Source organism: Rhinoraja longicauda, chromosome 25, assembly GCF_053455715.1.
Source record: "Rhinoraja longicauda isolate Sanriku21f chromosome 25, sRhiLon1.1, whole genome shotgun sequence".
NCBI lineage: Eukaryota > Metazoa > Chordata > Chondrichthyes > Rajiformes > Arhynchobatidae > Rhinoraja > Rhinoraja longicauda.
In genome coordinates this window covers 20,798,034-20,813,830 of record NC_135977.1, presented here as the reverse complement: position 1 = coordinate 20,813,830, position 15,797 = coordinate 20,798,034, and the positions used below count along the sequence as shown (strand labels likewise).

The window sequence follows — 15,797 nt, the reverse complement described above, 5'->3', positions numbered from 1 at the left end:
ATCTGCAAGTCTACAATTCAATCGGCATTTTACATTGAAAGCTAAAAAAAACGAGACATGATGGATAAGAAATGCTGGAAACACTCGGCAGGTCAGTGAGAGAGAAGAACGAGGCAATTGCCCCAGAGCAACTGCTTTATATAGTAATTGTTGCCTTTGCAACAATAAGGGCGTGCAGCGTAGGTTTACTAGGTTAATTCCCGGAATGGCGGGACTGTCATATGTTGAAAGACTGGAGCGACTAGGATTGTATACACTGGAATTTAGAAGGATGAGAGGGGATCTTATCGAAACGTATAAGATTATTAAGGGGTTGGACATGTTAGAGGCAGGAAACATGTTCCCAATGTTGGGGGAGTCCAGAACCAGGGGCCACAGTTTAAGAATAAGGGGTAGGCCATTTAGAACAGAGATGAGGGAAAACTTTTTTAGTCAGAGAGTTGTGAATCTGTGGAATTCTCTGCCTCAGAGGGCAGTGGAGGCCAATTCTCTGAGAGAGAGCTAGATAGAGCTCTTAAGGATAGCGGAGTCAGGGGGTATGGGGAGAAAGCAGGAACGGGGTACTGATTGAGAATGATCAGCCATGATCACATTGAATGGCGGTGCTGGCTCGAAGGGCCGAATGGTCTACTCCTGCACCTATTGTCTATTGTCTATAACACAGAATCCTGGAAGAACTCCTCTGTGGAAAGAGAAGCCAGTCAATTTTACAGGTCAGGGACTCTTCCATAGTTCCTCTGAAAATCTGCACCATTTGAACCCAGTCTCAAAGAGTATCTGTTCAATTTGTAAAAATATCCAAGCGATAACGGTAAACTCATTATTACGGACCTCTTTATAATGGATTTAGAAACATAGAAAATAGGTGCAGGAGTAGGCCATTCGGCCCTTCGAGCCTGCACCGCCATTCAATATGATCATGGCTGATCATCCAGCTCAGTAGCCTGTACCTGCCTTCTCTCCATACCCCCTGATCCCTTTATCAAAAAGGGCCACATCTAACTCCCTCTTAAATATATCCAATGAACTGGCCTCAACTACCTTCTGTGGCAGAGAATTCCACAGACTCACCACTCTCTGTGTGAAGAAATGTTTTCTCATCTCGGTCCTAAAAGACTTCCCCCTTATCCTCAAGCTGTGACCCCTGGTTCTGGACTCCCCCAACATCGGGAACAATCTTCCCGCATCTAGCCTCTCCAACCCCTTAAGAATTTTATATGTTTCTATAAGATCCCCCCTCAGTCTTCTAAATTCCAGCGAGTACAAGCCCAGTCTATCCAGTCTTTCCTCATATGAAAGTCCCGCCATCCCAGGGATTTCTACAATAGCGGACGGACCTACCGATCTCCACTGCTAGGCCGGGCTGCCAACGCCAGCCCACACAGCTTCCTCAGCTGCTTTTGCCCCCTCCGCCAACCCTTACCTCCACTCTGGCCCCCTGTGGCCGTGACCAATGACTCCGCCGATCCTCGCCTCTCCCCCGGCCTCCAACTCACCAGGATTCCAGGCCAAGTTCCAGACCCAGAGTCTGAATAAGGGTCTTGATCCGAAGCCTCACCTATCTATGTTCTCCAGAGATGCTGCCTGACCTGCTGAATTACTCCAGCACTTTGTGACAGCATCCGTAGTTCTTTGTCTCTATTACTTATACCATGACACTCTATTACTCGATAATTCCTCATTCAGTTATAGTGGACAATCTGCAATAACGGACACACCTCACCCCCTCCCCCCCCCCCCCCCCCCCCCCCCAATGGTCTGTAATAACGAGGGTTTACTATACATTATATTTCTGACTGTTGGCATGGGTGCTTTGCAATGCTGAGGCAGGATCCAGTTGTACATAAGCTCACTGTTGTTCGGTGTAGAGGTCAGTTGAGTGTGCACAGGATCAGAGGGAGGGTTAGTTGGTGACTGAATAGCGTGGTGCAATCAAACACTCTCAGTAGGTGTTTCAGCACAGTGTTGAGGGGGCTATTTATCAGGCTGAGTTCCTGAGTGGAGAAAGGAAGCCTGGTTGGCACAGCCGCCCACTGCCTCACAGTGCAAGAGACCCGGGATCGATCCAGACCTCGGGTGCTGTCTGTGTGGAGTTTGCACATTCTCCCTGTGACCGCATGGGTTTCCTCCGGGTGCTCCGGTTTCCTCCCACCCTCTGTAAATTGGCCTCTGTAAATTGCCCCCAGTGTGTATTAAGTGGATGTGAAAGTGGGATAACATTGAACAAGTGTGAGTGGGTGATCGATGGACAGTATGGACTCGTTGGGCTGAAGGACCTGGTTCCATGCTGTACCTCCAAACCTAATCTAAATCTACACTAAACTAACTCACCACTAGATGTCTTGAAGAACGAGCCTTGAGCCAGTGAAGAGGACTAACTGTTTTTCAGGTTATAGCAATACTCCTGGATAGTTTGCAGATTACCCAACCTGTTTTCTTTAGAATTTAGAAGAATGAAGTAGCATTCCCCAGACTGGACGTGGAAAGGGTGCGGCATGGTGGCGCAGCAGTGGAGTTGCTGCCTTACAGTGTCACGGACCCGGGTTTGATCCTGACTTTGGGTGCTGTCTGTACGGAGTTTATACGTTCTCCTTGTGACCGCGTGGGGTTTCTCCGGGTGCTCCAGTTTCCTCCCACATTCGAAAGACATGCAGGTTTGTCGGTTAATTGGCTTCAGTAAAATTGTTAAATTGTCCCCAGTGTTAGTGGGACGGTGTTGCTGTACGGGGGTCACTATTCGGACTCTATGTACTGAAGGCCTATTTCCGCACTGTATCTCTAAAGTCGGAAGACCCTGAGATGAGATGGAGTCTGTGGTCTCGATTGAGCAATGACTATTTTTTTCCCTCGGTGAATCTTGGTGTTTTTTTCTTCAAATACAGATTCTGCAGGTCCAGGTTAAAAGTTACTTGGAAGTCATCTTTGAGGCTCTCAATGATCAGCAGTTGAACCTGTGGACGACAAATATCAGAGAATGCATAAATTCATGGTAAGACTATTATTATTCTTTCATTTTAGCATGTCAGTGTTGAAATGTCTTGTTCCAAATGACATTCCCTCAGGTGCAGGATTACATACAGAACACTGCCGGGTCTCTGACGGACTCAAGATTTCTATTTTTCTTCCTTTTGGTAACTCCTTGGGCTAGAGGACATTCAGCCTGTGCTCCGAATTATTATAAGCAAGGCCCCCCCCCCACCAACACGCCCTCCTACCCCCGTGTGCATCCATTTATCCCTTCATTGACCAGACCCACTCCCCTAGTGGCCCTACTCTTTCCCCTGCCCTCCTTCATATACTCATCTCCCACATCCGGGTCTCCCATCAGTCCTGACCCGAAACGGCACCTATCCATGTTCTCCATAGATGCTGCCTGAACTGCTAAGTCACTCCAATACTCTGTTTTTGTTTGTAAACCAGCATGTACATTTCTGTGCATCTATGTCTCCCATTTTATTCCCCCTCTTTCTCCTTCCATCCATATCCCTCCCTCCATCTTTACATTTCACTCCTCGTCTCCTCTCTGTATCTGGCGGCCTTTTGTCTCCTTTTCGCCTCTACCCTTTGCCACTTATTTCACCCATCTGCCAATCCAAACCCCCTTCACCTGTATCCACCTGTCACTTGCCAGGCTTTGTCCCACTCCCACCTCTCTTTTCCAGCTTTCTTCCCCCATTCTCAGTGAAGAAGGGTCCTGCCCAAAACAGCTATCATTCTCTCCACAGATGCTGTCTGACCTGCTGAGTCTCTGAGCACTTGTGTTTTACTCTACCTGTTTTAACATGATAAGCAGAAACCAGAAAATGCATGGTAGAAAGAATGCATAAGTCAGTAATTCAATCACACAGTGGGAGTAAGGAAACTTGATCATCAAACTTGATACGTTGCAAGAATTTTCACTCGATTTTAAGGTAGGGTTTGTGAATAGATAATTGTACGTACTGGTCCAAATTCAAACTTTGTTTCAGTCATGTTGCCAAGTTGGTCTGAAAAGATAAGCAAGGGAAAAAGTATTTATTCTGAAGCTGTTTTTGAGTTGGAAGCAGCAATAACTATTATTCATAAATGTACATTCAGGACCAGAGAAAGGAAGGAAAGAAAAAAATGTTGTTTGTAGAGCATCTGGTCAAAATCTATTGATGTCCCAAAGTGCACTCCATTTGGAAATTAGTCAAGTAATTACTGGAAAACCATATCCTAGAAGAAAGGCAGTATGCCCGTGCCACTGTTTAGTCATCAGATTTATGTTCCCGAGTTGTTACTGTTCATTGGTGCTTTATAACATGACTTTCAATTTTCTAAAGAAGATGTTGATTGTAATCACATCACATGAGTAGACACAGCAGGTAGAGCGTTTCAAATGTCAATAAGATTGTTTTGGTTTGTGAAGACATAAATATACTGGGCTTTGGATCACCCCTGCAACTTGTCCAAGGGAACGTCACTGATGTAGTGTTGTGGAGTGAGTGTTGGCTTACCTGCTGCAGGAGCCTCATCCATACCTTCTGATCTCCAAACCTGCTGAATGCCCTCCATCTCCCACCCTCTATCAACTTGAGCTTGTCCAAAATGTTAATGTATCTGCCCAGTTCCTCTGTGACTTTACGCCTCCTTAACTTGGAAAATTCTCCAGCCCTCCAAGTTAGTGAGCTGGTGGGTTCTGGCACATTGCTGACCTGTGGTGTCCACATTGTCACCTGGGCCTTCAGCTGCCCCTCTGCCCCATCCATAATATTTATATGCAGGTCGGTATCATCGCCGCGGACCATGGATGTTGATGAGAGATATCAGTGGGAAATTATTGAGGAGAAGTGAGTTACTGGAGAGACAAGAGGCTACAGATACTAGAATCTGGAGCAAAAACAATCTGGCAAACTGCTGAAGGAGTGTAGTGGGTCTAGCAGCATGAGTGGGGGAGGGGGGAGCCGGTGGGGGGGGGGGGAGGAAGAATTGTCACTCTTTTGGGTCAAGACCCTGCAATGGAACTCCATAGTCCCTGAACCATTATATAGAGATTAGGGTGCTGGCATTTTCTTGGTGATTGAAATCGCCAAGCTCCTCTCATAGAAAATAGAAGCAGAGAAAATAGGTGCAGGAGGAGGCCATTGGCCCTTCGAGCCCACGTCAAATCTGTATATTAAGAATCAATCCAGGACAGTTAATATCCGCTGGTAGCGAACCATGGGGTCAACTTTAGTCTCGACCCAAAACGTCACCCATTCCTCTCTCCAGAGATGCTGCCTGTCCCGTTGAGTACTGCAGCATTTTGAGTCTATCTTCAATTTGCACTTCAGAATCTGTTAATGGGTTAATTATAACTGGAATACCTGGCTGACATGAATGGAGTTATTTAAACACACAGGGGCTGCACGGGTTATGGGTGATTGTACTTAACGAAATTCGACTTTACACAAATCAAATTTATGCAAATCTAGGGGAGGCACGGTGGCGCAGCGGTAGAGTTGCCGCCTTACAGCGCCGGAGACCCGGGTTTGATCCTGACTATGAGTGCTGTCTGCATGGAGTATGTACGTTCTCCCAGTGACCGTGTGGGTTTTCTCCAGGTGCTCCGGTTTCCTATCACATGCCAAAGACGTACAGGTTTGTAGGTTAATTGGCTTTGGTAAAAAAATTGAAAATTGTTCCCAGTGTGTAGGATAGTGCTAGTGTACGGGGATCGCTAGTCGGCATGGACTCAGTGGCCGAAGGGCCTGTTTCCCTCTTTATCACTAAACTAAACTAAATCTAAACTAAAATAATTCTTCCATACGTCAAGGCATTTCTTCCTGATAGTAAGAGCAATGTTTTGCGGTATTCATTAATTTTCCATGCTAAGGTGTATTTCCAAATACTCAAAATAGAGACAAAATGCTGAAGTAACTCAGCAGGTCAGGCAGCATCTCTGTAGAAAACAAATAGGTGACATTTCGGGTCGGAGTCCTTCTTCAGACTGAAAGCTGAGGCGGGAGGATAAATTGGAGGCAAGAAAAAGCCAGAACAATAGCTCAGGAAGGTTGGAGCCCATAATGGCCCATTGTTGGCTGGGGAAGGTGTGTTAACGAGAGGGATACAAAGATGCCAACAGTAGAACTAGGGTGAGGGAGGCGGGGAGAGGGGAGGGAATGCAGGTGTTACTTGAAATTGGAGAAATTAACGTTTCATTAATCACCCAATTAATTGGATTGTAAACTGCCCAAGGAAATACTCAAAATTCAGAGCTAAATTGATGACTCTTAAATTCTTCATACTATATGGATTGAAAATGTAGGGATTCGTTTGAAGTATTCTTAGATATTGAGATTTATTACCGTTTTATTTGAAACTGATTTTTAGGTTTACTCTGAGTAAATAACACCGTTCTGTTTTGTATAGCTTTATGAACATGAATTAAACTCGAGTGGATCTAGGGCAGTGTGATTATTGCAGCAAAGAAACGTTAATCAGAGAAGGCTAGAAATGAAGAAATCCAAGAGTTGTTTTTAACGCATGTTTAAAATCTGGCATTGGAGGTTGGAAGTGGAGGGAGAGATTAACGACAATGAAAGGTTTGGTTTGCAGTGGTCTGGATTGATTGTGACAATTGTTGCTTCGAGTGCAGGAAGCACATGTTAGCCTGCAAGGCGAGCACATTATCTGGGCCTCCTGATTGCCTCAGTGCGAGTTTTTCCTGTTACTCAAATACCAAGAACTCTGTCAGCAGTTAATCATGGTTTGATTTACAGAACTGTACACTCGATTTTCTCTCCACTGCTTTCCTTGTTTCCATGAATTAGACACACGTTTCCTGACCGTCTCTGAAAACTCACGATAGCTTGGCTTGGCCCTGATTTCAGTGACGCACAGATTGCTTCAAACCCGTATCCTGGATTCTTTACTTCTTTTTTCGAGCCTTATTCCGCATGCTCGTGGTGTTTATAGGCAGCCATCTGTGGCTGTGATGTAAAGGTGTGATACAAACCAGCAAAATTCAGTGTTTATTCTGGCAGCTGAACACGGTGGTGCACTAATAATTCAGACAATTATCAACATTCTGCTTCATGAGTAACGAACAGAATGCTTTGATTTTATTTAAATGAAAATGATTGCTTTGATTTTCAATTCTATCTTGGCTGCAGGTTTGGCAGCGTTAACGCAGCTGTTTGTGACTTGCTTTCTTCCACTGCCAATGGGACACTTAATTTAAGCCCATCTATAAACTAATAAAATTCCCCCTTTTTAAAAAAAACATCCTTTTCCGCCCACTTTGCTAATCAGCCAATTTAAGGTTTGAAGTCGGAAAGCTAATGAAAAGGCCAGTTTGTGGTACACTGTGGGCGACTTGCAGACCAGTTAATGTTCACTCTGTCTGTGCTGATCCACGCAGCTCAGTAACGCAGTGGTGGCGTGGAGAGTGGTGAGTCTCAGGCTGCTTCTGCCCGCACACCCCACCAACCCCTTGGTGCAAACCCAGGCTGACCAGCCAGGCCTTCTCCTGCTCGCAAGGATATTCCCCGATTATGATCTGTGACTCTCTGGAAGGGCTAGAAAAGATGAGTGTGCTGGAGGATGCAGTGAGAGGCACCATGTTAGGTGCATATCAAAGGCGTCAAAGGTCACGGGGAGAAGGCAGGAGAACGGGGTTGAGAGGGAAAAATAGATCAGCCATGATCATTTGGTGGAGCAGGCTCGATGGGCTGAATGGCCTAATTCTGCTCCGATTACATGGTATGGTTTAGTTTAGCGATACAGTGTGGAAAAGTGCCCTTCAGCCCACTGAGTCAACTCCGACCATCGATCTCCAAACACTGATTCTATCTTGGACCACTTTCGCATCCTACACCTTAGGGGCAATTTACAGAGGCCAATTAACCTAGAAGCATGCACATCGTTGGAATGTGGAAGGGAACCGGATCACCTGGAGAAAACCCACGCGGTCACAGGGAGAACGTACAAACTCTGTACAGACAGCACTTGTAGTCGGGATTGAACCAGGGTCTCTGGTGCACCTCTGGCGCAACTCTACCGCTGCGCCACTGTGCCGCACGTGGTCTAGTATGGCAGGAACTGGATCATCAACAGTGCATTGTGTGTTCCTTTGATGTAAAGGGAATGATGAATGTGGTGAGGATTTAATGATTTATTAATCCTATATCAAGCTGCCCATATTAATCATCTTTTGATAAGTTTCAGGTAGAATGAGAACACACAGACATCAGTACGTTCAAGCAATCATCCTGTATTAGTCGGAAGCAAAACACAAAGTGATGGAGTCACTCTGTAGGTCGGGCAGCACGTGTGGACGAAGTGGACAGACGACTTTTCGGGTTGGGACCTTTCCCCCACAGATGCTGCCTGACCTGAGTTCCTCCAGCGCATCGTTTCTTCCAGCATCTCCAGTTTCCCGTTATTACTCGTATATGGGTTGTCGAAATACTCTGCCAGTGGTCCTAGAGTATCTTACTACCAGCACCCTTGGTTGGACTCCAGTAAATGTTTCAGGATGTAATTGAACCTAAAGTAATATGGGAAAATTAGCAACAGGGAAAACCAGGCAGGAAAAACTCGCTGACATTGTAGTTACTCTCACGATAAGATTGAGCAGATTCAGTGATTATATTCTGGCAAAGTATGTGTGTACAGTTTAAACACTTAGTTTAAAGTCTGAGTAATAAATTGGAGACACAAGAAACTGCAGATGCTGGAATCTTTAACAATCAGTCTGAAGAATGGTCCCGACCTAAAACGGCATCTCATTAGCATCGTTCCTTCCCCAGATGCTGCTTGACCCACTGAGTTCCTCCAGCACTCTGTTGTTTCGTTAAAGTCTGAGTAGTTAGATTAGTTTATTATTATGGTATTATTATTATGTGTACCGAGATACAATGAAAAGCCTTTTTGTTTTGTGCTATCCAGTCAGTGAAAAGACTCTACGTGATTACAATCAAGCCGTCCACAGTGTCGAGATAAAGGGAATGGAATAAAGTGTGCAGAAGTATTGGATTTTGATTGGCTTGCAAAGATGCTGGCATCAACCCCTGGCTGATATTGTCCCTTTTACCCAAGCTACTTTGTGTCCATGGTGGATTGGGGAGAGGAAAATTCTGGACTGTTTTTCTAAAAAATAAGGAATAATAACATCTACAGAGTGTATTTACCACGAGATTTGGTTTGCCATTTTCTATCTGGTCTGCAGGGCCATTTACAGGAAGCATTGGTGAAGTGTGTGAAATGTTTCCTCTTGTTTATCTGCAGGACAGAGAGACCTGATGTGGAGTTACTCCGTACACCTCGCCCTGCCAGCGCACAAATGGGCAGTGTTGATGGCACCACAGATTTGATTCAACAGGGTAAGTGGTTGACACTAATTTTCTCAGCTGGTTTCAGGGCGGCACAGTGGCACAACTGATAGAGCTGCTGCCTCACAGCACCAGAGACCTGAGCTTGATCCTGACCACGGATGCTGTCTGCGTGGACTTTGTACGTTCACCCTGTGACTGTGTGGGTTTCTTCCGGGTGCTTCGGTTTCCTCCCACATCACAAGGCCTTGGTGGGATTGGAGGTTAATTGGCCCTTTGTAAATTGCCTTTGGTCTGTACGGAGTGGATAAGAAGGTGGGATAAAACTAGCGTGAACGGATGCCCGTACGATGGTCGGCATGGACCTGGTGGGGCTTGTTTACACGCTGTGTCTCTAAAACTAAACTACTGAAGCTTGAATTTGAATGTTGGTCTGAGATTTAAACTTGTCACACAGACGATGATTGAAGTCCATTGAATTGCAGGCAACAATTTTCACCTTCATTAGAGGCATAGTTTAGCAATAAAGTTTTGAAATTAAAATGAATGATTTTGGTTTTTTGTCTTTAAGAATATAGTTTAAGTTAACTGCACAGAATGTGGAGTACTTGCAATAGATGCACATCAAAATGTAGTCAGTTCAACAAAAGGACACAAAGTGTTGGAGTAAAAGCAGGTCAGATAGCATCACTGAAAAACATGGATAGGTGATGTTTCAGGTGGAGACCCTTCTTTAGACTCGTTTTTCTCACTGTTCCCCCTTTATAATAGTTTTGTGAGTCCCGTCCTCACCACTCCCTCTCTATTATACATTCTTTGTTTCTGCAGCCAATTCCAAATTATTGAATCCTACCTGGCAACTTTTTCACATGGAGTGTGGTGGGAATATGAAACGAGCTGCCAGAGGAGCTAGTTGAGGCAGCTACTATAACAACATTTAAAAAGTATTTGGACAGGTACATGGATAATAATCATAATCACTTTATTTGTATAGTGCTTTTCACACAATTAAATGCAACCCAAAGTGCTTTTCACAAAAACACAGGTCTAAACAAAAATACAATTTAAAACAGTAAGGACATAGACAGTTAATAACATAAAAAGCACAGATTTATATAAAAATATTTTAAAAAAAATAAAAATTGAGAGTGTAAAAGGACAAAACACAAAACACTGAGGTCAAGTCCAGAATCCCATATACTACATGAGCTTACAAGCTGCTGAAAGGAATGCTGAGATAAATACAAGAGAATAAAGGTATTTTTTACAATGTCATCAGAAGTATAGTCAAAAGCTTGATTGAAAAGATAAGTTTTTAGCTGTGTTTAAAAATGTCATCTGAGTGGGCGTCTCTCATGGCCCTGGGCAAGGTATTCCACAGCTGAGTGGGCGTCTCTCATGGCCCTGGGCAGGGTATTCCACAGCTGAGTGGGCGTCTCTCATGGCCCTGGGCAGGGTATTCCACAGCTTGGGGGTGTCTCTCATGGCCCTGGGCAGGGTATTCCACAGCTGAGTGGGCGTCTCTCATGGCCCTGGGCAGGGTATTCCACAGCTTGGGGGTGTCTCTCATGGCCCTGGGCGGGGTATTCCACAGCTTGGGGGTGTCTCTCATGGCCCTGGGCAGGGTATTCCACAGCTTGGGGGTGTCTCTCATGACCCTGGGTGGGGTATTCCACAGCTTGGTGTATTCCACAGTTGAAAAAGGCTGCTTCACCAATTTTTTTATTGCTGCGGCATTGAGAGGCTAACAGGCCGGCATCGGAAGACCTGAGCGCTCGAGTAGGGACATAGGAAAGGAGGGACTGTAAAATATTCTGCTCCTAAGCCATTTAGGGCTTTATAGACAAGAAGGAGGATTTTATAGTCTATCCTGGATCTCGCAGGGATCCAATGGAGTATAATACTGGGGTGATATGTTCCCTTTTCTTGGTATTTGTTAAAAGCCGGGCTGCTGCATTTGAATGAGCTGTAACTTGTTGGTGAATTTTCGAGGTTTCAAGGTCAGTTTATTGTCACATGTACCAATTAAGGTACAGTGAAATTTGAGTTACCATACAACCATACTATGTGAAAAGCAACAAGACACACAACCACATAAAAGTTAACGTAAACATCCACCACAGTGGATTCCACATTCCTCACTGTGATGGAAGGCAATAAAGTTCAATCTTCTTACTCTTTGTTCTCCCGCGGTCGGGGCAGTCAAACCATCCGTAGTCGGGGCGATCAAAGCCCCCGCAGCCAATGACCGAAGCACCCGTCGGGGTGATCGAAACTCCCGCGTCGGGGCGGTTGAAACTCTCCGTGGCATGGAGCTCCCGAGTCGGGCTCTTCTTACCAGAGACCACGGGCTTCATGATGTTGAAGTCCACAGGCCCCGCGGCTGGAGCTTCGATCCCCGGCAAAGGGATCGCAAGCTCCGCCATGTTAAAGTGCCGCAGACTCCCGCGGCTTGGAGCGCCAGGTCGGTCTCCAGGAAAGGCTGACAACTCCACGATGTTAGGCCGCAGTGGGGACGGAGATACGATACGGACAAAAATCACATTTTGGTCGAGGTAAGGGATTGAAAAAAAGATTTCCCCAACCCCCCCACCACATAAAACAAACCAAGGAACACTAAAACATACTTTTAACACATACTAAAAATAACAAATACAACATCATCCCAACAAGTAAAGACTGTTATAGGTATTGACTGTACCCAAAGACAAATCGCGAATGGAGTCATCTCCATCATGACATTCGCACTGTACCCGACATTAAGACATTCAAGACCAAGTTGGAAACAATCAATATTAAGACGTTGACCTTAAAGGCCCAATTTAATATTTAATTGCGACTTGGCACATGACTCTCCTAATGTATGCAACAAACAGTGATGGTGATTATACATCAAGATACATACAGGTACAAAAAGAAGGACAGACAGACTGTTGGCCAGGCAGTCACTACTGGTGGCTCCACCCGGAGACAGTAATCAAGTCTGCGTGTTATGAAAGCATGTATGAGTTTTTTTAGTCATGTTAGTTAAGAAAGGCCGTACTTTTAGCAATATTTCTGAGGTGATAGAAAGCACATTTTGTTACCTTATTTATGTGAGATTTAAAATTGAGATCATTGTCAATTTTTACCCCCAGGCTCATGTCAAACCTAGTTTGACATGAGCAGTCAAATTTCCCAGTTTACCGAGTAACATCTTTCTCTTGGGTTTTGATCCAAGTAATAAAATTTCAGTCAGGTTTAGAAGAATATATATATAGGCCAAACAAAGGCAGGTGGAACTAATGCAGATGAGGCATCGGTCGGATTGGCAAGTTGGGTCGAAGGACCCGTTTCTGTGCTGTACAACTCTATGACCTCTATTTCAGAAATATCAGTAAAATTCCTTCTTACCACAACACCAGGGCAGGGTCCAGACCAACCCACCTCCCTCCTCACCTGCATTGCTTTCCCAGCCTAATCATACTTCTGGCATCTGACTGGGCGTGAACAGCATCTGTCTTTCAGCAGCGTTACTGTAAGCTGTTATTAGTCCCCTCTGTTCCTTCTGTATTAATCACTGATCTTCTGTACTTTCTTAGAATGGAGTGGGTGTTACGGTGCTGACACCAGTCTCTGTTTCTGTTTATTCTAAACACACTGATTACAGTGGTTGCCAGTGGCTGGGCTAGGGGGACGTGTGTGTGTGTGCATGTGTGACTAGCAAAATTCATTTATTGACAGGCACAGCATGGAAACAGGCCCTTTGGCCCACCGAGTGCATGCCGACCACTGAACCTGTTCATACTAGTTCTATGTTATTCCCACTTTTTCATCCAGCTGGAAAAAGTGCAGAAAAGATTTAGTAGTGTGATGCCAGGTCTTGAGCGCCTGAGCTAAGGGAGAGGTTGGGTTGGCTAAGATTTTATTCCTTGGCGTGCAGGAGGTTGAGGGGTGACTTTTCAGAAGTGTATAAAATTGTGAGGAGAATAGATGGGGTGAACGCATATTCTTTTGCACAGGGTAGTGGAATCAAGAACTAGAGGGCATAAGTTTAAGGTGAGGGGGGCAAGATTTAACAGGAATTTGAAGGGCAACTTGGCAACTTTGAAGGAATCTTGGTAAGCATGGATGTTGGTCCGAAGGATCTGTTTCCATGCTGTGAGACTGATTAGTCAACGCTCTCTCCTAATTTGGTTTGATCTGCAAACGTCTGTTTGCTCAATGGAAGGTCATCCAGTCAGTAAAAATAGCACGGTCCCGTGGCACAAGACTGGGGCACAATAGCTCCAACTGCAACCTGGTTGCAGATCGAGCACACTCATCTTACTGCTGGCTATTTATATTCTAGTATTTCAGTGACTGACTCTGCCTCGTGTTTGGTCATATCTTCTTTAATCATTGTGGTGGAACTTTTTCAAAACCATTTTGGATTGCCAAGTTTTGATTAATTTTATCCAATCTTTTCACAATCAGTAAAAAGCAGCTCCAGATTGGCTAAATACATCCATCCTCCTGTGAATATCTGCTGAGTGATCTGTAGCAAGTTATACCTTTCCAAGTTTAGTTTAGAGATACAGCTCAGAAACAGGCCCTTCGGCCCACCAAGTACGCACCAGCCAGCAATTAACCATACACTGCCTCTATCCTACATACTAGGGACAATTAATAATTTTTACCGAAGCCAATTAACCACGTCTTTGGAGAGTGGTAGGAAACTGGAGCACCCGGAGAAAACCCACACAATCACGGGAAGAATGTACAAACTCCGTACAGACAGCACCTGTAGTCAGGATCGAACCCAGGTCTCTGGTGCTGTGGGCAGCAACTCTACCGCTGCACCACTGTGCTACCGAGAGTGTTCCTTCATGAGAATTATTTCACCACATTAAGATGCTTGTATAAGTTTGTTCAGTTAGAATTTATTTACTCGAACAACTTTTCTTCATATAATGAAATATGTCATGTTGCTAATTTTAACAGATAGCTTGTGAGCAAGACAACCAAACCAGTCTTACACAGATTTGTTGCTAAAATCATCAACAAGAATTTTGCCCCCATCAAAACGTTCTCGTTAACAGAACAGTTTCCAAACCGTTTTCCTTTTTGTTTGGTCAGGAGCTGCACACAACTGCTCCACAGAACAGCCCTACCACAAGACCGACCAGCTCTTCTCATCTTACGCCTGGTTTCATGGCCCAATCTCCCGATTCAAAGCCGCACAGCTGGTGCAGATTCCAGGAACAGAGGGTCACGGCGTGTTCCTTGTGCGGCAGAGCGAAACGCAGCGTGGAGAATATGTCCTCACCTTCAACTATCGAGGGAGAGCAAAGGTACGGAGCATTTGATGGCAGAGCCGATTTAGCCCGTGCACTTTAAATTATTCATCGTGGAAGCTGAGCGGGTGCGGATGCATTGGTGGCATTGGTTGGTTTGAAAGTGTCAATAGAAGATGAGACAAATAACAACCTGCACTTGTAGAGTGCCTTTTATTTCAACTGCTTCCCAAGATACTTTACACTGGCAGCAATTGTTTCTAACTAGTAAGTTGCGTGGCGCTGTGAGGTAGCGGTTCTACCTGCTGTGCCTCTGTGCCACCCAAAGTGGCAAGAGAAGCAGAGTTGTTAATGTAGGTTAATGGAAGCAAGAATCATGGGAAAGTTAATGGGCATGTGTGTGTGATAGAGGGAAGAGGAGGATTGGGATCAATGGGATTGCTGCTCTGGGAGTGGCCAATAGATGGGTTCCATGGATGAGTCGTTATGGAGAAAAATAATTTCTTCATAAAACCACCTTCCTCCATCGTGACTTACTTCAACTACTGTTAATCTGTTTATTTCCCCTTGTGTTCATGTTAAATAATAGAGGAGCATTTACAAATTACAGGCTGTCTGAATCTGGAGAACTCTGGGTGGGATAAAGTGCAGGAAGAAATTGCTGAAACCCAAGGACTGCCAGTGTGTTCCAGATGTTCAAGTCTGTGTCCCTGGCTAAAAATAGGATCTAAATTAACCATTAGAAATATAGCTGAACATTTTTCTTCAGCCTGCTGCCATTATTGTTATTTTGGTGTTAATCATTATTCAATAACTAAGACGTGGTAAATTCCCTGGGATTGACCAATGTTGTTCTAACTTTTTAAGCATCTGCGACTGCTGGTGACGGAGACAGGGAAGTGCCTGGTTCAGCACTTCCGCTTCCCATCTGTCACAGAGATGCTGAACTACTTTGGGACATACGCCATCCCTTTGGAGTGTGGTACTGCTTGCGAAGTCAAGCTCTCCAGCTACGTGGTCGCCATTCCTGCTCAGCAAGGTAAGACCCCATTGGCATTGTCAGTAGCACTGCAGCAGATACAGGGCACTTTTATTGATGCGAGAATGTAATTAGATAGCTCGTCTGGGCACCGTTGGTGAATAGGAATCTGTGGAAATACTGCCAGTGCGTCAGCTCAACTTAAATTGAGTCTCTTCTGCCTTTATTTTAAGGACAGTGATGATATTTCTGAATCTTCGTGATAGTTTGATAAGTAAGCTGCCTTTG

At 44.9% G+C, this 15,797-nt stretch overlaps 1 protein-coding gene across 3 annotated transcripts in view; it reads left to right on the top strand.

Moving 5' to 3' along the window:
- The window catches only part of sh2b3 (SH2B adaptor protein 3), a 141,034-nt gene that overhangs the window by 112,946 nt on the left and 12,291 nt on the right, over window positions 1–15,797 (top strand). For all 3 annotated transcript variants that reach the window (XM_078421588.1, XM_078421589.1, XM_078421587.1), the window contains exons 4-7: window positions 2,883–2,989; window positions 9,232–9,326; window positions 14,373–14,587; window positions 15,398–15,569. In XM_078421588.1, the coding sequence (XP_078277714.1) occupies window positions 2,883–2,989; window positions 9,232–9,326; window positions 14,373–14,587; window positions 15,398–15,569 (589 nt within the window). The remainder of the gene's footprint in view (window positions 1–2,882; window positions 2,990–9,231; window positions 9,327–14,372; window positions 14,588–15,397; window positions 15,570–15,797) is intronic.